The 18646-nt window shown below is 44.6% G+C and overlaps 1 protein-coding gene across 1 annotated transcript in view; it reads left to right on the forward strand.

Annotated features, from left to right (window-relative positions):
• The window catches only part of GLP1R (glucagon like peptide 1 receptor), a 126578-nt gene that overhangs the window by 89528 nt on the left and 18404 nt on the right, over window positions 1–18646 (forward strand). The window contains exon 8 of the mRNA XM_075925080.1: window positions 13789–13849. Coding sequence (XP_075781195.1) covers window positions 13789–13849 — 61 coding nt within the window. The remainder of the gene's footprint in view (window positions 1–13788; window positions 13850–18646) is intronic.

Raw genomic sequence — 18646 nt, forward strand, 5'->3', positions numbered from 1 at the left:
TAAACTTCTCTTTGTTAAACTAAATAGATTCAGCTCCTTGTGTCTGGTGCTGGTAAGGCATGTTTTCTAATCCTTTCACCACTCCACTGTTTAGCCTCTTTAATTTATCACCAGCTTTGATTGTTCCTGATTTGATTGTCATGAACTACTATATGCATAAATGTATCAATCTCCATCTTAAAACTGATTAGACTGTTTGCTTTCACAACTGCTGTTGGAAGACTTGTGTTCTTCCCCCTATTTTGTATTTGCCTTCTGTGAATATGCTAGCAAATGCATTTACTGGTGAGATTCGTGTAAATGATCCATTGCAATTAGTAACTTACCTGTTTTGAATACACACGGATATTTGAAAGATGAAAGTGTTCTGGTGTGTTGATGGGAATACATAAATATAAGGAATAACAAATCCCTGCTGGAAAGTGTTAGCCTAAGAAGTTCTGCTGTATCCTTTTCTTTGCCATCTTATATTCTGTGCATAGTGACAGCACCTACATGCTGTGTAATAATGATTAATTATGCATAGTTCAAATCCTATGAGCAGTTCTGCTCCTCATAACACTCACCCGCCCTAAGGCACCCAACTCAGCAGAGGGAGAACAGAAAATTATATTCCACAAAATGCCAAAAATCCTGCCTGTGAAATGATGTGGGGGTGGTTATTTTGTTTGAAAAAGTCTGCTTGCAGTTCAGCCTCTTTCAAGAACAGAAGATGAACATGATGAAGAAAAATGACACGGTCCTGTTTGTTCACCCTCATCTTTCAAGTTTACGGCTGTCAGTTTTTAAAAATTTTGGATGAATCTTTAAGTTTATACAAATGTCTGGCAATGCTACAGTTTGCCATGCAACTTCTATGCTTCATCCAAGCTTCCTACCAGCATTTTTGACTCCTGACTTGCAGAGTCCCTTAGTATTCCAACTCTGGGTACTTGCACAAAACACCTTGATTCTCAAATACAGCAGCTTCTGCTATTCCCATCCTGGGAAGTTTGCAGATGTGTTCATAAGTCTGATGTAGGAATGAGTTAATAAACGTGAATGTAACTATTGGTAAAATGAAGCAAAAATAGCTTTTCTTCCTCTCTCTCTCTGCCTTGCTCATTATCTTTCTTTGTGAATATGAAACCTGGAATGCTCACACGATCTTCTGAATAGACTGGTTTTTCTCAATGTAACGCTCCTCTTCTAGGTGAAAGAGTCCTGTAGCTTGAAATAATCTCAGTTGTTAAAAGATCACCTTAGCAACAGAAAGGAGCAAGTATATTGGGAAAAAAAAAGAAGTGACATGTGGTCAGTGACTAGTCATGTCACCCATCAAACAGAGGGAAGCTATGGAATTGGGCCATGGACATGCAAAGGCCTTGAGGGCAATGATTTAAAAGGTTGTCATTATCTAGCAGTACATTGCATATGATGAATCACACCTGATAAGGCTGAACCAAAAAAGAGTCAAACAAACACCTGCTAGTTCTGCCAGAGCTGGCTGAATAATTTATGTGATCTCTGCTAACTTTTGTTCACTACTCATCCTTGTTCTGGTGAATGTTTTTACATCAAATTTCTGTGTATAGATTGTTCATAAATTGTTATGAATATTTAACTACTTCTCTCTTTTAATTATAACTATATTTAAGCCATATGATTAGTCACAGAAGCCTCATGGTCGTGTTTCTGCTTCTGGTTGGATTACATTAACTTTTCTAGTTTGTGTGATCACTTGTATTTGAGTTTGAGCTTCTGCACATGAACAAAATCACTGAAGTGTTTGATTATGTCTACACTACAGGGTTTTTGCGCAAAATTAGCCATTTTTGCGCAAAAACCCACAGACCGTCCACACCTCAAGCATGTTTTTGCTCAAGAAAATGTATAGTCAAACGACAGAACAGCGGGCTTTTTGTGATATAGGTATACCTCTTTCTACACGAACTCTAGCACAAAAAGGTGTGTGTGGATGCTCAATAGGGGTTTCTTGCGCAAAAAGAGCCTATCAGAAAAAGCACAGATGCTTTCTTGTGCAAGAGTGTCCATGCAGTGTGGACGTGCTTTTGCACAAGATGTTTTTGCAGGAGATCTCTTCCGCAAAAAGTTTCTTGCATAAAAACCCTGCAGTGTAAACAAAGCCTTTCTGAACAACCATTGATGCCAGATCACTGGTTTTGTTTCCCTGAATGTTGTAAAAACTCGTTTTGATGTGTTTGCTCTGAGGTAATTCTTGTGCTTGGCATATGTGTAAGTAAAGTCATAGAACAAATAAGAGCTAAATAGACTCGGCCAGATTAATCCTCATGTGTATACAGATAAAAGAATTTACACCCTGGATAAATTTGGCTAATACTTTAAGGGCTGATTCTCAGCTAGTGTAAACTGTTGTAGTAGATCTGGCCCAGGTTTTAGGCCTAAATGTGGTGTTAAATTTGTCATAAGCTAGTGGGACATGTCTATCAAATTCTAAATAGCCTTTACAAAAAAATTTGTTATTACTGATCTGTCAGGCAAACACAGAAAAGTCCTTATTACTATTTTAGTAGGGTTTGCAAACACATTTCATGTTTCTCTGGCTGGGCAGCAGCATCTAACACATGAACATTATTCCCATGGAGGTAATGACATGAGTCAGTAATGATGGTTTGAAATCCATGCAGTTTTTGAATGATAATGTAAAGAGGTGGTTGTTTAAATCATGGGGGAGAGGGAGTGAAACTGCTTGCTAGAGAGGGTGAAAAAAGTAATCGCCATGGAGCGTTTCTCTGTTATATCTGTTGGAAGGGTTAAATAATAAGGAATAAAATGCTAAAATACAAAAAAAATTTAAAGAATTTTCTATGTACATTTAGCCAAAACTTAATACTCGACTATTATATAGATGGATTATTATTGTTACTGTTATTTATTTGGATGTGCTCCATTCACATCAGTGTGGATTTGAGTTTTTCTTTTGCTGTAGAAATAAGTCAATGATTTTAAAAATTCTGTTCAGTTTAGTTTTATAAAACAAATACCAGTACAGAAAAAAATAGAAAACAATGAAAAACCTTTCTTGAATGAAATAAGTAAATATGCAGGACAGAATTTCATCCAGTTTTACAAATGAGGAATCCTTTCTGTGAACATCATCACTTTTGTAGTCACAGGATTCTAGGAGCACCCTTGGATTCTTTATGTCAGAAATCTCTTTGGGTATGTCTACACTACCCCGCCAGTTCGAACTAGCGGGGTAATGTAGGCATACCGCACTTGCAAATGAAGCCCGGGATTTGAATTTCCCAGGCTTCATTTGCATAAGCAGGGCTCCGCCATTTTTAAAACCCCGCTTGTTCGAACCCTGTGCCGCGCGGCTACACGGGGCACGAACTAGGTAGTTCGAACTAGGCTTCCTAGTTCGAACTACCGTTACTATTCATTCCACGAGGAGTAACGGTAGTTCGAACTAGGAAGCCTAGTTCGAACTACCTAGTTCATGCCCCGTGTAGCCGCGCGGCACAGGGTTCGAACGAGCGGGGTTTTAAAAATGGCAGAGCCCCGCTTATGCAAATGAAGCCCGGGAAATTTTAATCCCGGGCTTCATTTGCAAGTGCGGTATGCCTACATTACCCTCCTAGTTCGAACTAGGAGGGTAGTGTAGACATACCCTTTCTTTTTTTTTTTTATGGCCACAACCTTTTAGAGAATAGTGGGGAAAGCGGATTATGTTATTGTTTTACGTGTTTCTCTTTATTATTATTACTTGTATTGCCTTGTCACAGGGGCAAACAAACTTTTTGGCCTGAGAGCATCATTGGGTAGTGATATTGTATGGAGAGGCAGATCGGGAAGGCCGGGGAGGCACTGTCTCTCCAAACAGCCAGGCATGGCTAAGCTCTCACCCCTGCCTGCTCCCCACCCCATGACCAATACCCTTGGAGCTTCCTTCCCTCTATCCAGCTCCCCCTGACTGTGCCACCTAGAGCACTGGGGCTGGAGAGTTGGGGCTGGCAATGTAACAACCACGCCACCCAAGCACTGAGAGACCTGAGGCTCCAGGGGACAGGCAGATGGAGAGGAGCCAGGGGCTAGCTGCCGCTTCTTGCCATGCTGCTCAGGAGTTGGGCTGGCTGCTCCCAACAAGGCAGTCCCAATCCCATGCCCCAGTGGGAGTTCAGGGGTTGGACTGAAGGGTCTGATGGACTGCAATTTGCCCCCCTCTGCCTAGGAGCCCCTTTCATGAGCCAGAAACTCCAGTGTGGTTGGTGCTATATAAACACAGAACAGAAGGTCTGTCATGACCCCAGTGGGCTTACAGTCTGAGCTGTGCAAAACATTCTGACTTGTGATTTCACAAATGCACACTTTGTGTTGTGCATGCTATGTAAACCAAAGCCCGCATCTTCCCTTATTGCAAATATGTGCAAAGCTGATAGAAAAATAGACGGTATCCAGAACAGCAACAGTAGCAACAACAAAGGAACTCTGATGGGCCGTATTGACAAATGGCAAGGCAGGTAGAAGAGTTACTCCCTTCGTTCTAGAAGGCTGCACATCTGTAGCTAAGCAGAATATGGATTCAGAAGCAGCAGGCACATTTTCAGTGGAAAAGAGAATGTTGCTATTTATTTCTGATACCGCCCACAATGAGCCAAATATTCCACAGACGTAAGAGCCCTAAAGTGCTCATGCTCTGCAAGAGACAAAACAGCCATGGCATGAAGGGGGGAAAGGAACACTGACCATATGAAGTGGTCCTGATGATAATACATTGATTTTTTTTTTTATTCTTAAAATACACAGATTATTCCAAGTTACAGTGTTCAAGGCAGAAAGACATTGTTCCTTTAGACCAACTCTGAGAGAACTGGTACTGAACCCAAATCACCCCAAACAGCTACATCAGCATTGTATAAAACAGTGTCTGAGAACAGCCGATTATGGTTCAATCTATCCATACGCCCACCAGCAGCTACTGGAACAGAACTTTTTACACTCAGAAGAGGAGGAAAATGATGATGCCTGAGCAATATCCCACAATTACACAACAAGGCAATTAGCAGCATTAAAGCAGAGATATATTAATAAAAAAGCCAAACAGATTCTCTCAGCTCCTGCAGCAATCCTACATCCAGCCATGCTTGCAGCAGGAAAGCTACCATTCAGAAAAACTAACAACCCAAACCTACTTCAAGGAAGAAAGAGCTGAGAGAATGAAGCTATCAAATACAGGAAGCCAGACTAGGCTTTTAATATCAACAGCTGCATTGCAAGGAAGATCTGTCTGGAGAAGATCCAGGAGGAACACCTTCTTTTAAAGCCTTTATAAACTCATTGTAGCAATTAGGCCTGTTTGTTCTATTAACCATTTTCTTTTTAACTTGCTTCTTCAAGTAAACAACTTAAATGGAACCAAGGATATTAAGAGCTGCAGTAAAATACTGCGGCATTCTGCACTAGTAGCTGCAAGCCCTGCAATACATAACACTGTTGCAAGATGTTGCATTTCTGCTCATGGCTCTTGTTGCTTGAGACTTTCCAAACAGATTAGGGGATTTAAACACACTGAAGTTGTGTGTGTCTAAATCCTCGGCTTGACTTGAAAACTCTCAGCCACTGTTTCTTTTTTCTCTACACAAAAGAGTAATTGGAAACTATATCAGAAGGGCCTTTATTTTAGGTTACGGATATGTCTGCACTGAAACCACTGTAGCAGCACCACTGTTGTTTTGTGTAGCTATTGCCTGCACTGATGGGTATAGCCCTGCAAATCTGTGGGTATTTGCTTTGCATCTGCATTGGTGGATGCAGATATCAGCGGCTCATTTTTGTTAGGGATGTTAGTGTTATAGTCATTTAAAGAATTAACCAATAAGCCTGGGTTTATTGGTTAATCCTAACAACTACATGCATACGCACACCTTCCTAGCTGCCTCTAGGGGCACGGCTGGGGGAAACAGTGCTAAAGACTGACTGCCCCACCTCTTCTGGGAGCGTGGAGCTGTTCCCCCCACACACACACCTTGTCCTGGAGCTCGTGGTGGCAGGTGGCCCCGCTGGTTGTGGAGATGGGCTGAGGATGGGTGAGTCCGGCCAGGGGGTAGGGTGCAGGAACTGGCTAGGGTCTTGGTGGGGGTGTATGTGTGTGATGGTTGCAGAACCGGAGCAAATCACCCTAGGAGCAGCCAGGCAGCCACCACCAGAGGCAGCAAGGAAGGGGGAGGTGGGAGCCGGTGTCTGTGGAAAGCCGGCTTTTAAGCTAGCTTCCCGCACATGCTGGCTCCCACAGAGCCACCTGGCCCCCTCCTGCTGCCTTCCACAAAGGCAGTAGTGTGTGGGGGGGGCAGGAACTGATGCTGGGGGGAACCAGCTTAAAAGCCAGATCCCCGCATAAATAGGCTCACGCAGAGCCACCTGCTCCCCACTCTCTCTGCTGTTGCCTCTGTATCAGAGGAAGCAGCGCTGTTGGGGTAGGGAGGCAGGATGCGGGAGCAGCCTGTATCCATGGCAGAGCTTGGGCCCAGCGTGGATGGGGCTGCTGCCACCCTGCACTGCTGCCTCTGTATCAGAGGCAGCAGCGTGGGGCAGCAGGTGGGAGCTGGTCTGTGTGGGGAGCTGATTTGTGTCAGAGGCAGCAGCATGGAGTGACGGGGGGCTCCCTGGCAGTCCAGCAGGGGGAGATGCTGAAAGTAATGACTGAGGTGGTGAAAGAAAGATCCAGGGCATACTAGCCGAGATTGTCCACTGAAGAGGGTACTGGAATCCCGAGCGTCTGAAATCCAAGAGACACCAAGATCGAGTAGCACATCAGGGGAAGGCCAAGCAGGGACAGAAGGGTTCCTACGGCTGTCCCTTGGAAAAGGGCAGCATGCCAGCAGTGAGGAAAAGGACCCTGATGATGCTAGTGCATTTGATGACTTCTGTGGTAGAGCTTTTGGGGACTGCTTGACAGTGGAAATAACCATAGCAGGGGTGAGGACCCGCTGTTTGATAGACACCGGCTCAGAAGTCACCACTATTTCTGAATCATATTTCCAAAACTACTTAAAAGAGAGAGATCTGACCATGCATAATACCCGGTTTGTACAGCTAACAGCAGCTAATGGACTAGCTATCCCTGTTGTGGGGTGCCTTGAAGCTGATGTAGGGTATATGGGTCGGATAATCCCGGGAAAATGCATCTTTATCCTAAAGGATCCAGCTTTGGAAAAAACTTTGATGGGGAACAGAGTACCAGGAATTCTCGGGATGAATATAATAAGAGAGCTGAAAGAATTACTATTAGTGGGGGAAGGAACCCAAAAAATGAACCGGCATGGGGAGCCTAGGAGGGATGCTGCATTGAAGCGGGTACTGGCCCAAGTGGCGAGACAAGGATGTTTTCCTGGTCCCACAGGACAGATTGGCTATGTTAAGGTGGCAGGGAGACAGAAGGTAAGAAGGCCATAAAGTTGTACCTCCGCACTAGAGTGGCAGAGGTACACAGACCCGAAGAAGTAGTACCCCCAGGAGGAGTAGTCCTGGAAGAAAAGGGAGATGAGCTGCGAATGACAAAGTTGGAAAAGGTAGCATAGGTTACCACACCTAAAGAGGCACCTGATGGAGAGTTACCCATTCCAGTCCAAGTGGATCTCCAACAGCTAACCCCTATGTAGGCTGGCCATTTACGGGCACTACTGGAGAAACATCAAGAGGTCTTTTCCAGGGATGACCGAGACTTTGGTTACACCACCACAGTGACACACCGAATACCCACTGGAGATGCTGTTCCAAGAAAAAAGAGACACCGGCGGATTTCACCACAAGTGTTCCAGGAGGTAAAAAGGCACATCCTGGACCTAGTGGCTCAAGGTGTCTGTGGCGAGGTTGGGCCGCCTAGCCCGCGCCGGCCCCCCGGGCCGCTCCCCCGCCTGCATCGGTCAACCCCCAGTCTCTGCCCCCGAGTCCTGGCCCCACTGTCCGGGCCGCCAGGTTTGTGCCCGCCGCACCCGGGCTTACACTCAGCCCGTGCGCGCTGGCGGGCCCCCCGCAATCAGCCCCGCTCACGAGCCCGTCCCGGGGACTTGCCCTCCGGCGGGCCCGGCCTTCGGTCCTCCCCGGTTCTCAGAGGTGAAGCCATCCGCCTTCGGCCCCGGTCCCTGGCGCCCTGGTCCGGGCGGTTTCGCCCCAGGTATGAGCTGCGGGGGTCCGGGTCTCCTCCTCCGGTCCTCCGCGTTCCCCAGCTCCTCCGGCTCCACCTCCCGGGTTACCTGCGGGGTCAAGGGAAATGCCGGCAGCCCCTTTCCCTTCCGGCTCCTCCCCTTTTTGAACCGGTACGCCAGGGACGTGCCGCTCCCCCTGGCGTCCCCCGCCCACCTTCCCTGGGGTCCTGCCGCCTGCCGCGCCCGGGGTACCGGTGGCCGCGCGCCCTCGCTCGTCCTCCTCCCTGTCGCCTGCCCGCGGCTCGTCCGCCGGGGCGCTTTCTCCCGAGCTCGGCCCCGCCGCGCCGCTCGGGGCTTCCCTGCGGGCGGGGCTGTCAGTGCGGGGAGTTTCCTCCCCGTCACAGTGTCCTTAAAGAAAGGCACAGCCACTGGGCATCGCCTGCAGTGATTGTAATAAAAAAGGATGGTGGGGTGCGATTCTGCTGTGATTACAGGAAATTGAATGAAGTAACACGTAAGGATGCTTACCCGCTACCCCGGGTGGAAGAGTCCCTGGATGCATTAGGAAGTGCCAGAGTGTTTTCAACCCTTGATTTGACTTCCGGCTATTTCCAGGTTGCAATGGAAGAACAGGACCAGGAAAAGACAGCAGTGACAACTCCGTTTGGGCTGTTTGAATGGACGCGTATGCCATTCGGCTTGTGCAATACACCTGCTACGTTCCAGAGACTAATGGAAGGGGTGTTGGGAGACTACATCCTAGACACTTTACTAATATACTTGGATGATGTTATTGTGTTTTCCAAAGATTTCAAGAGCCATATAGAAAAACTGGATGTAGTCTTCACACGAATTATTGAATGGGATGTTTGTTGATTTAGCCTCTCCTCAGCTACAATATTTTCTTTCGAAGCTCATTGTTCTAAATCCCATCATTTGGAAGTTGGCATTTATTCCTCAGGCTGTTAGCATGCTTATTTCCTGGTACACTTGACAGGTCTCATTTCCAGAAATGTAGTGTTCACAGGTTTTAGTCAATTAACAGCTTGCAGGCAACATAACAGCACAGATGTCCACAGATTATTGCATGGTCTCACTTGCTCTAGATATCGAATAGAGCTGATTAAATTAGTTATTACTGTTGCAAGTGAGTGATGAAAGGGCCTAAGAATGTTTGGTATGGAAAAGGCACCATCTCTGGTTGTTCTGTCCAGAAGTAGCTAGTGAGAATAGGGATAGATTGCGGTGAAGAAGAGCTTGACATGCAAGTCTTTGAGATCCTTTTTCACTGTCTGAAGTAGAAGGGTGGGCTGCAGGACAGGGAATAGGTGCTATGGGACAGTGGGTATGTAGAACCTGGGACTAGAATAGTTGAGGTGGGTGGGAAAGTCAGGCTGAAATTGTATTGGTGTAACTGTGTGCAGGAAACTTTTATGTTTACAGCGCTTAGCACAGTGGCACCTGATAAACTATTCCTAGGCCAGATGACAATATAAATCAATAAAATAGTACTCAGCCCAGCATTACAAACCCCTCATTTTCATGAGGACCAAGTGGATGAAAACAGTTCAGAAAGAAAAATTAACTCAATAATGGATCGACTGTGGCTCAAATTATGAGGTCTAGTTTGGAGAAAAACTTTGGAGTCTGTAGCAATGCAGATGTCAATGTAAAGTGTAACTATGAATCTAATAACAGATACAGCTGATCTTGTTATCTCCTTTTAATATAATTTGCAGTCATCTTATTCTGTGGCTGCCCCTTAGTCATAACATCATAGATGCCATAAATTTTCCTCTGAATTGAGAAGAGATGGTGGTTAAATGTTAATTTGTTGTCATGCTGTACTATGTTTCATGTCATCTCTGAAATGTGTGGATAGAATTAAAGATCCACATCTTGTAGATCCCTGATCCCAATGGACATATTGGGGGGAAGGAGAGGGAGAAAAAGATGTGCTCCCTGTGCTACTGCTTTATCAGTACACTTTGACATCTTTTCGTAATCTGGCCAAATCACTACACACATGCCAAAATATATCATGGGTGTGATGGAAAAGGAAAACTTCTTCATCGGGTAGAAGTTTCTAAATCCAGTGAAGTTAGGATTGGTACATTACACTAAAGGTATCCTAGGCTGAGTCTGAGAGCAAACTACGTGCTTGGGGAGTGTCTAGACTAACATTCACAGTTATGTAAATTAACTCAAGCCATCAATACCAGGATCACAAATTTTTGTCCAGACAAAGCCTTTGTGATCTGTGAAAACTAAATAATTTAAGAGATGCTGGAGATATTACTGTTTCTTTCTGATATTAATCACAATAGAGGCAGGGCTTCAGATTATACAGTCTGTTATAAATAGGATTTATGTCAATTAAGCATTTTTGTGAGGACCTGCCTCAACTAGGTCTCTGATCAGACTTTAGAACAACACACACACACACACACACACACACACACACACACACACACACACACACACACACGACCCTGAGAGTCTGTCCCATATTATATACTGAGCCTAGCACCTGCTGGAAAAGAGCTTTGGCTAGTTTGTTGATGCTACATGTGTATCCATGCAGTACAGATAATATCAATTCAAACTCAGAAATATGGATAATACCATCAGGATCTTGGATTAAAATACAGTGATACGTGCTGCTTCAACAGTCATGTCCCAGGTACTGGAGAACAACTGGGAGGAGGAGGAGATGCTAGTCACCATGTTAGCTTTAATTAATTTGGTGCTTTCTAAGTAAAATGAAGTTGTTCAGCAATGATCGACTTTGTCTCATTTGGTCCCTTTAATATATATCTAATAATTTGAATCTCACTGAATCAAAAATCAGGTAATGAAATTAAATATGGAGACATTAGTGATACATCCAGGCTATAGAGAGCTCCACAAATCACAGCACAAATCAGTCTAAACATCTGTTCCTTCACTGAAATATATCTTTTGTGTTCTCTAGTCTAGTCAAGTCTAATTTAAGAGCTTCCATGAATCAAAGACCCATTAGGGGTTGGTGATCTGCAGCGAGTTACCTAATCCACTTCTTAGGCATCGTAGGACAACTCGGGGCTTGCAGTGGAGGTGTGAACTAAATCACACAGTAACACAAATCAGAGGAGTAGCCATGTTAGTCTGGATCTGCAAAAGCAACAAGGAGTCCTGTGGCACCTTATAGACTAACAGATGTATTGGAGCACAAGCTTTCGTGGGCAAAGACCGACTTCGTCAGATGCATGTAGTGGAAATTTCCAGAGGCAGGTATAAATATGCAAGCCAGAATAAGACGAGTCACTAACTCGAGTCACTGTAGCTCCTCGATATGGATGCTGCAGGTGCTTTACATTAGTGCAGTCCTGTTTGAAGACTGCGATAGTCATGCAAACTAGACAGCTTGAGCTTGTGCCTGCAACGTCTGGCAGTCCAGGAGGTGCTTTGTAGTCCAAGCTGTGGAGCCACAAAAACAGTTCTCACTAACCCGTGGCTGCACAATCTCAGGAGTGAATATCTCCAGTCATGGCAATTAAGCAATCTTCCTCCATTGCCCTTAAGATGACTTGAATTCTAAACTGTTCAGGAAGGTTCCTTGTTGTTGCTGCTGCTGCCTGTTACTTCTCATTCTGTTCTGGCTGATTAGGGTTGGTAACTGACCCTGTGTCTCTTTCTAACAGCCTGATCTCCTGGATGGCTGGGAAAGGATTCAGTATAACAGAACTGAACATCATTACAGCACAATTCACATTGCAGACACTGGTTTGAGATTTCCAAACCACTGCAGATCATAACACATTAATTATTCTTCCTCCTCACATGCCTTTACATGCTCTCCATGGATGTGCTCCATCTTACCGCTTCACCATGTGTCTCCTGCCCCTTCTCTCCATTTCCTCTACTTGCCTAACTTTTGTTCCTCTGTACACCCTCAACATGGTTTACCCAACGGTCTCCTCTGCAGCTCTTGCTGTCAAGAACATTATTCCAGCATTTCCACAGTACCACCCATCATAATGTAAAGTTTTACCAAGCCAATGCTACAGTCACCAGAAGGTAGCTGATATCAGTGTTGCCTGTGGACATCCAGTGGTCATCATTCATGACAGCTCTGAAGATAGTTAATCATTGCATATTCAGTACGGCTGTGTCTACACTGCACCCCTTTTCCGGAAAAGGGATGCAGATGAGACAAGTCAGAATTGCAAATGAAGCGGGGGATTTAAATATCCTCCGCTTCATTTGTATAAACATGGCTGCCACGTTTTTCTGGCTCAGGGCTTTGCCGGAAAAAAGCGCCAGTCTAGACAGGGATCTTTCAGAAAATAAAGCCTTTTCTGAAAGGTCCCTTATTCCTCTTAAAATCAGGAATAAGGGACCTTTTGGAAAAGGCTTTATTTTCCGAAAGATCCCGTCTAGACAGGCGCTTTTTTCCGGCAAAGCCCTGAGCCAGAAAAACGCGGCAGCCATGTTTATACAAATGAAGCGGGGGATATTTAAATCCCCCGCTTCATTTGCAATTCCGACTTGTCTCATCTGCATCCCTTTTCCGGAAAAGGGGTGCAGTGTAGACACAGCCTACCAACATAATTTCTGGTTAACTTACTCGGCACTAACGTGGGTACAGAATCTGAAAGAGTATGCAGGGAGGGACAGATTCACAAAGAAATTATGGAAATGTGACACCTTATTCATTTGGTATACTGGTTTCATCTCTCCCTGTCTAATTTTAAGAAAAATTCCCCCCATTGCATTATTTCCTGATATTTCCAACACAGAGTATCAGTTGATAGATGCACTTTTAAAAAGAGCAGACCTAAATGTGGATGAATGTATTCTAGTGAAAGATGTTGGACGGATGGATGGCCCTTGAGACTGCATAACAAAACCACTGCAAGCTTCCCCAACTTTGTATTCACTCTGGGTATGTCTACACTAGCCCCCTAGATCTATCTAGGGAAGCTAATGAGGTCAACTGAAATTGCAAATGAAGCATGTTCTCGGCCGGTCGCCATTTTAGAAATTGACTAGCCCGAAGTAACTGCCCGCGTCTACACGCAGCAGTGAAATGGGATTCCGAAATAAAGCCCTAAATCAAATTAGCTGTTAAACCTCATTCCAGGAGGAATACCAGTTAATTCGATTTAGGGCTTTATTTCAGAATCCTGTTTTACTGCCACGTGTAGACATGCGCAGTTACTTCGGGCTAGTCAATTTCTAAAATGGCGACCAGCCGGGAACATGCAAATCAAGTGCGGGATATTTAAATCCCGTGCTTCATTTGCAATTTCGGTTGCCCTCATTAGCCTCCCTAGATCGATCTAGGGGGTTAGTGTAGACATACCCTCTGACCTAGAGGGAGCTCATGGATTTGGTCTCCATGGCCCAGTCAATGAAAGCTGCCAACAAGAGGTCCAATTAGTGGCAGATTTGGAGGTGTTGTTCTTTCCTACATGAACACTGGAGCTAAACTGATACACCTAACACATTTTATATAGGCCACTGAATAACTGCAGGGTGGTATGCCAGCCACACTGTTGACATGGAACAGTAATGGATGGGAACTGCAACCGTGTCACTAGCTCATTTTGTTATTCTTCATTATATGAAGTTTTAGTCCTTCCTGCTTTTCTTTGTCTCTGATTGTCAGTATCTATCTTGTCTTCTCTCTTCTCAGGTATACCAATGCTGTTTGTTGTCCTCTGGGGAATAGTCAAGTACCTTTATGAAGATGAGGGGTTGGTTCAGTTCTAATATATAGCTGATACTTCATTTGTGGAGTGTGTGTGTGTGTGTTGCGGAGTCATTTTTGGTTTGGGTTGATTGCTTTGGCGCAATGGCTGATGTGCTGAAGTCTCATGTAGTTGCTTGTGTTGTGTCTAAAGCTCTTGCATAACATTTCTGAAAGGCGCACAAGCTCATTCCTGGTCAGAATTTTCAGTATGTCTAAGTTTATCTGTTCCTCTACAGGTCAAAGAAAGGTTTTTCAGAAGCTGCAGTATCCACTGTAGAGGTCATCATACCTGATCAGACTATCTTTGATAGCCTGCCACTGGCAGTAATCTTTCCAGGATGCTTCAGAGGAAGGCAAAAACCTCCCACAATATTCTGTTTGTTACTCCTTCCTGACCCCAGCAATGATCAGCTTATGCCTTGCAGCAGAGATCTGATTATCCATTCTTATCTTAGCTTCCATTTATAAAATACAAATATAAAATGCTGCAGAGAATTGCACAGGTTGACTATATTGCATCAGGGATCATAGAATCCTAGGACTGGAAGAGACCTCAGGAGTCATTGAATCCAACCCTCTGCCCAAAGTAGGCTCAACCCCAACTAAATCATCCCAGCCAGGGCTTTGTCAAGCCAAGACTTAAAAACCTCTAGGGATGGAAATTCCACCACCTCCCTAGGTAACCCATCCCAGTGCTTCACTACCCTCCTAGGGAAATAGTTTTTCCTAATATTCAACCTAGACCTCTCCCACTGTAACTTGAGCCCATTGCTCCTTGTTCTGCCATCCATCATACTGAGAATAGCCTCTCTCCATCCTCTTTGGAACCTCCCTTCGGGAAATTGAAGGCTGCTATCTAATCCCCCCCCCCCCACCACCACCTCTTCTCTTCTCTTCTCTTCTCTTCTCTTCTCTTCTCTTCTCTTCTCTTCTCTTCTCTTCTCTTCTCTTCTCTTCTCTTCTCTTCTCTTCTCCAGACTAAACAAACCCAAATCCCTCAGCCTCTCCTCACAGGTCATGCGCTCCAGCCCTCTAAATCCTTTTGGTTGCCCTCCGCTGGACCCTCTCCAATGCATCCACATCCTTTCTATAGTGGGGGGCCCAGAACTGGACACAGTACTCCAGATATAAAGGGTTAACCACTTACTTGGTTAGCTGCACCTGCTAAGGGTGATGCTTACTGGGTAAGCAATTAACCAGCAGCAAGGCCGACCTGGAGCAGCTCTCCACCCAATGTGGGCATGGGGCTGCTCCAGCTTGGCTGGACCCACTGTGACGGGTTCCTAGTTAGCCAGTTAAACTTTTAAAGTGTTAACTTTTTTAAACAGGATTTTACATCCATCCATTGCATAGGGATATGCTGTAGAACTGCAGCGGCTGACTTGAAAAATCAGTGGCATCACTTAATAAGACCCTCCGGAAAAGGGCACTTTTTCCGGAGGATCGGGGCCAGTCTAGACGCTCTTTTCCGGCTTTTTTAAAAGCCGGAAAAAAGCGGCGGACATTTTTATTTAAATGCCGCGGGGGATATTTAAATCCCCCGCGGATTTCCCTACGACGACTGGTGAAATTTACATGCCCCTTCCGGAAAAGGGGCCAGTGTAGACGTAGCCCTAGAGTTTTCTTATTACTCTCCAGGGCAGTCTCAGCTGTATTCTGTAACAAGACTTTTGCTGCAAATTTTATCCAGATGATCAGTATTGGGAATGTAAGCAAGTAGTCAACTACTCGCATTTACACCACCCCACCCCCTTTTGCTGCCTCTATATTGGAGGAAGCAAGGGGGTGGGAAAGCAGGAGCTGCTGCTGGAGGGAGCTGTCTTACAAGCTGGTTCCCCCAGCACCATCTCTGTGAGGCCATCTGCCCCTGACCCTGCACTGCTGCCTCTAAGCCCCTGCTGCGGGGGGGAGGGGCTTAACAGCCCCTGTCCACAGTGGCCCAGACTGGCCATGAACAGAACCTGCTCGGGCAGCAGCCCCTGTCCACGATGGGTCCCAGCTCCACACTGGGACCCCTGCAGACGGGTTGCTTGACCTGGTGTGAGCTGGGACTAAGCAAGCCTAGCACTGTCCCGGCTCACACTGGGTCTGGGACCTACACCCCGCTGCGGCTCTGCATTTTAAGTGTAGTAAGAGTTGGGTGGGCAGGGTGCCTGGCTCTTACAACATTTAAACTGCAGAGCTACGGCTGGGGTAGCTCCCAGACCTGGCATGAGCCAGGACAGAGTGCCTTCCCTTATTGACTAATCATGTAGTCAATAAAAATGTTATTGATTACCCCAGTGGTTCCCAACCTTTTTTATACCCTGGATCGGCAAACCCGTTCACACACTTATGGCAGACTGGTAACGTTTTATTTGCATGTTTGCATATTCATTGTGTAAATAATGAATATGCAAATAAAATGTTATGGGTCCACCAAAATATGTACCCCACCCCAGCCCTCAGAGCGACCTCAAACAGCTAGCTTCAGCTCCGGGTTAGCTCCGCGGACTAGCAGTTGGGAACCACTGGACTATACGATTACTCAAATACCCGCTTCTTAACGAGCCTCTTCCATAGAGCTTTAAAGAACTTGTGCAGCCAGCACTCCACAGGCCTATCTTTCCCTTGGTGTGGAAAATGTATTCAGAGTTCTCCCTGAACCTTCTGCATTCTGCAATGATCAGAGCTGACTTATGATTTCTATTAAGGAAAACTGTTGCTTGCTGCCTTCAGCAGACCCTACAAGGGGCAATTTTGCATCTTATTAGGTTTTCTAAACCTTGTATAAATATTTGTAAAATACTGTAATAAATCACCTTGTGCAGCCTCCTCTCTGAAAGGCAGGATTTCTATGCCTTGGGCCGCAGGGTGACATTTGTTAGTGTGTCTAGGGATCTCTTTAATGCCATTTGCTATAGTGCTGCTGCTGTGGATGTGCAAAAGGCTGTAAATTTCATTTGTGACTCAACTATCTCCCTAGTTATAAGGCAGAACTAGAAATAAATAAGGTCAGGGCTACAACGGCTCAATGTTCCAGGCAATCCTGTGAATGTAACCATTCAGAAAAAAAGGATTGTAGCCTGCAAGGACAGGAAGTCTACTTGCAAACTGCCTCCTTCCTGCCTGACCAGGATTGCCACAGCTGTGGATAAAACTGTGATGTTCCTAGGCCTAAAAAGTGCCATTCATTAAAAAAAATGAGCTATTAAAAGAAGACCTGAATTAAAGATTTTTTTTAAAAATCGATCTCTGTTGTGGGTCCAACTTTTTTTAGGTGGAATTGAAGACAAGTTATGTTTCTTAATTGTAGGAATGTACCCACCAATCTGGTACTTTTACCATCCCACAATCCATCAGTTAATTGCAATGCAAAATGCAGGGACTGGGTTGCAGCTCTTTAAAAAAATCAGGCTGTTCAGTTGCACCAAACCAAGACCGAAGTGCACAGAAGGGTTTTTTTGTTTTGTTTTGTTAAGGAATACAAACTGGGATGCAAAAGCAGAGTTTTTACAGCAATATTTGTTTAGTTGGATCACTTCCCTACTCGGGCCTAAACATGATCTAAGAAGTGGTGAGCATACTCAGTTGCCAGTGAATATGTCCAAGTCACAATGGATGTTGAGGTTTTTATTACGGTTAGAACTCCCAAAAGTACAAATAGACAAGAAATCACGTACAGATGTCAGTTCTATTTTCAGAACACTTTAATTGTGCTGGTACTTTAATTTCATTGTAATAGTGTTTTTATTGCATGAATTTGTATACATTTTTAAATAGTTAAAGCTGATCCATGCTGTGAAATCCAATTAATGCACGTATAAATGTAGCAGAATTAATGTAAAGAACCATTCCTCCACCTCTGTCATTACCAGGAACTTTTGAAATTGTCTTTACTTCCACTGCAGCTACTCAGAAAAATTAATAGGCCACGCTGGAAGCAGAGTTTTCTCTAGCATGTGTCAATAGTATCCACATAAAATTAATTTCAAAGGCTACACGAAGATGGTTCCTGGTCATGCATGCCAGTGAAGTGGTTCTTTTGTTGACCCCTGCTAGACAGGGACATTTATGATGTTATAAACTTAGCTGCTTCACTTTTCAATGTGGTATTTTGAAATGTCTCCATTACTGTCATGTCTAGGTGCAACTGTATGTAGTATAGTTTGCTAGAGTATCCTGGGTTAAAGGTGAAACTAGCTTTCCCCTCACAAATCTTCTTTTCTTACCCCCACAAATACCACCCAAAATGTAATTGGCATGTTCTTATGCCACTGATAAGGGAAGAGTAAGAGCAGGGCGAGTAAGATGCTTGTTGTTTTTTGGCAGATGAGACTTGAAAAAAATCAAGTGTAATTAATCTGTTGGGAATTCTTTCTATACCCTTTGACTTGTCTTATCTCGATTGTGTGGTATAGAAATACCATCTTTTAATCTGCTGGGCTTAATAAGAACTGGTGACTTTGAATAACGTTGAATGGTTTGATAGGAGATTATTAAAGTTATTAACTTCTATTTATACATGTTAGGAACCTTGCATGCTGCTTGCTCATAATTTTCTCTTTCAAATTTTGTTGGGACTGAAACCTACATACATACCAAAAGAAACAGCTAGTCCCTTGGCCCTGATCTCCATTAAATAGCCCAAGTGGGAGTCCGTGAACAGGTCTTTATATTAGTACTGCCAAGAAGGAAAGTGAGAGAGATGCTGGAAATCTGACCAAAGCAATGCAGTTTGCTTCTATAGGATATTCAGAAAAGTCAAGTAACAAGAAGAGTTGATGTTGGTGCTTTTAAGATTAATTTAAAAAAAGGATTG

Source organism: Pelodiscus sinensis, chromosome 3, assembly GCF_049634645.1.
Source record: "Pelodiscus sinensis isolate JC-2024 chromosome 3, ASM4963464v1, whole genome shotgun sequence".
Lineage (NCBI taxonomy): Eukaryota > Metazoa > Chordata > Testudines > Trionychidae > Pelodiscus > Pelodiscus sinensis.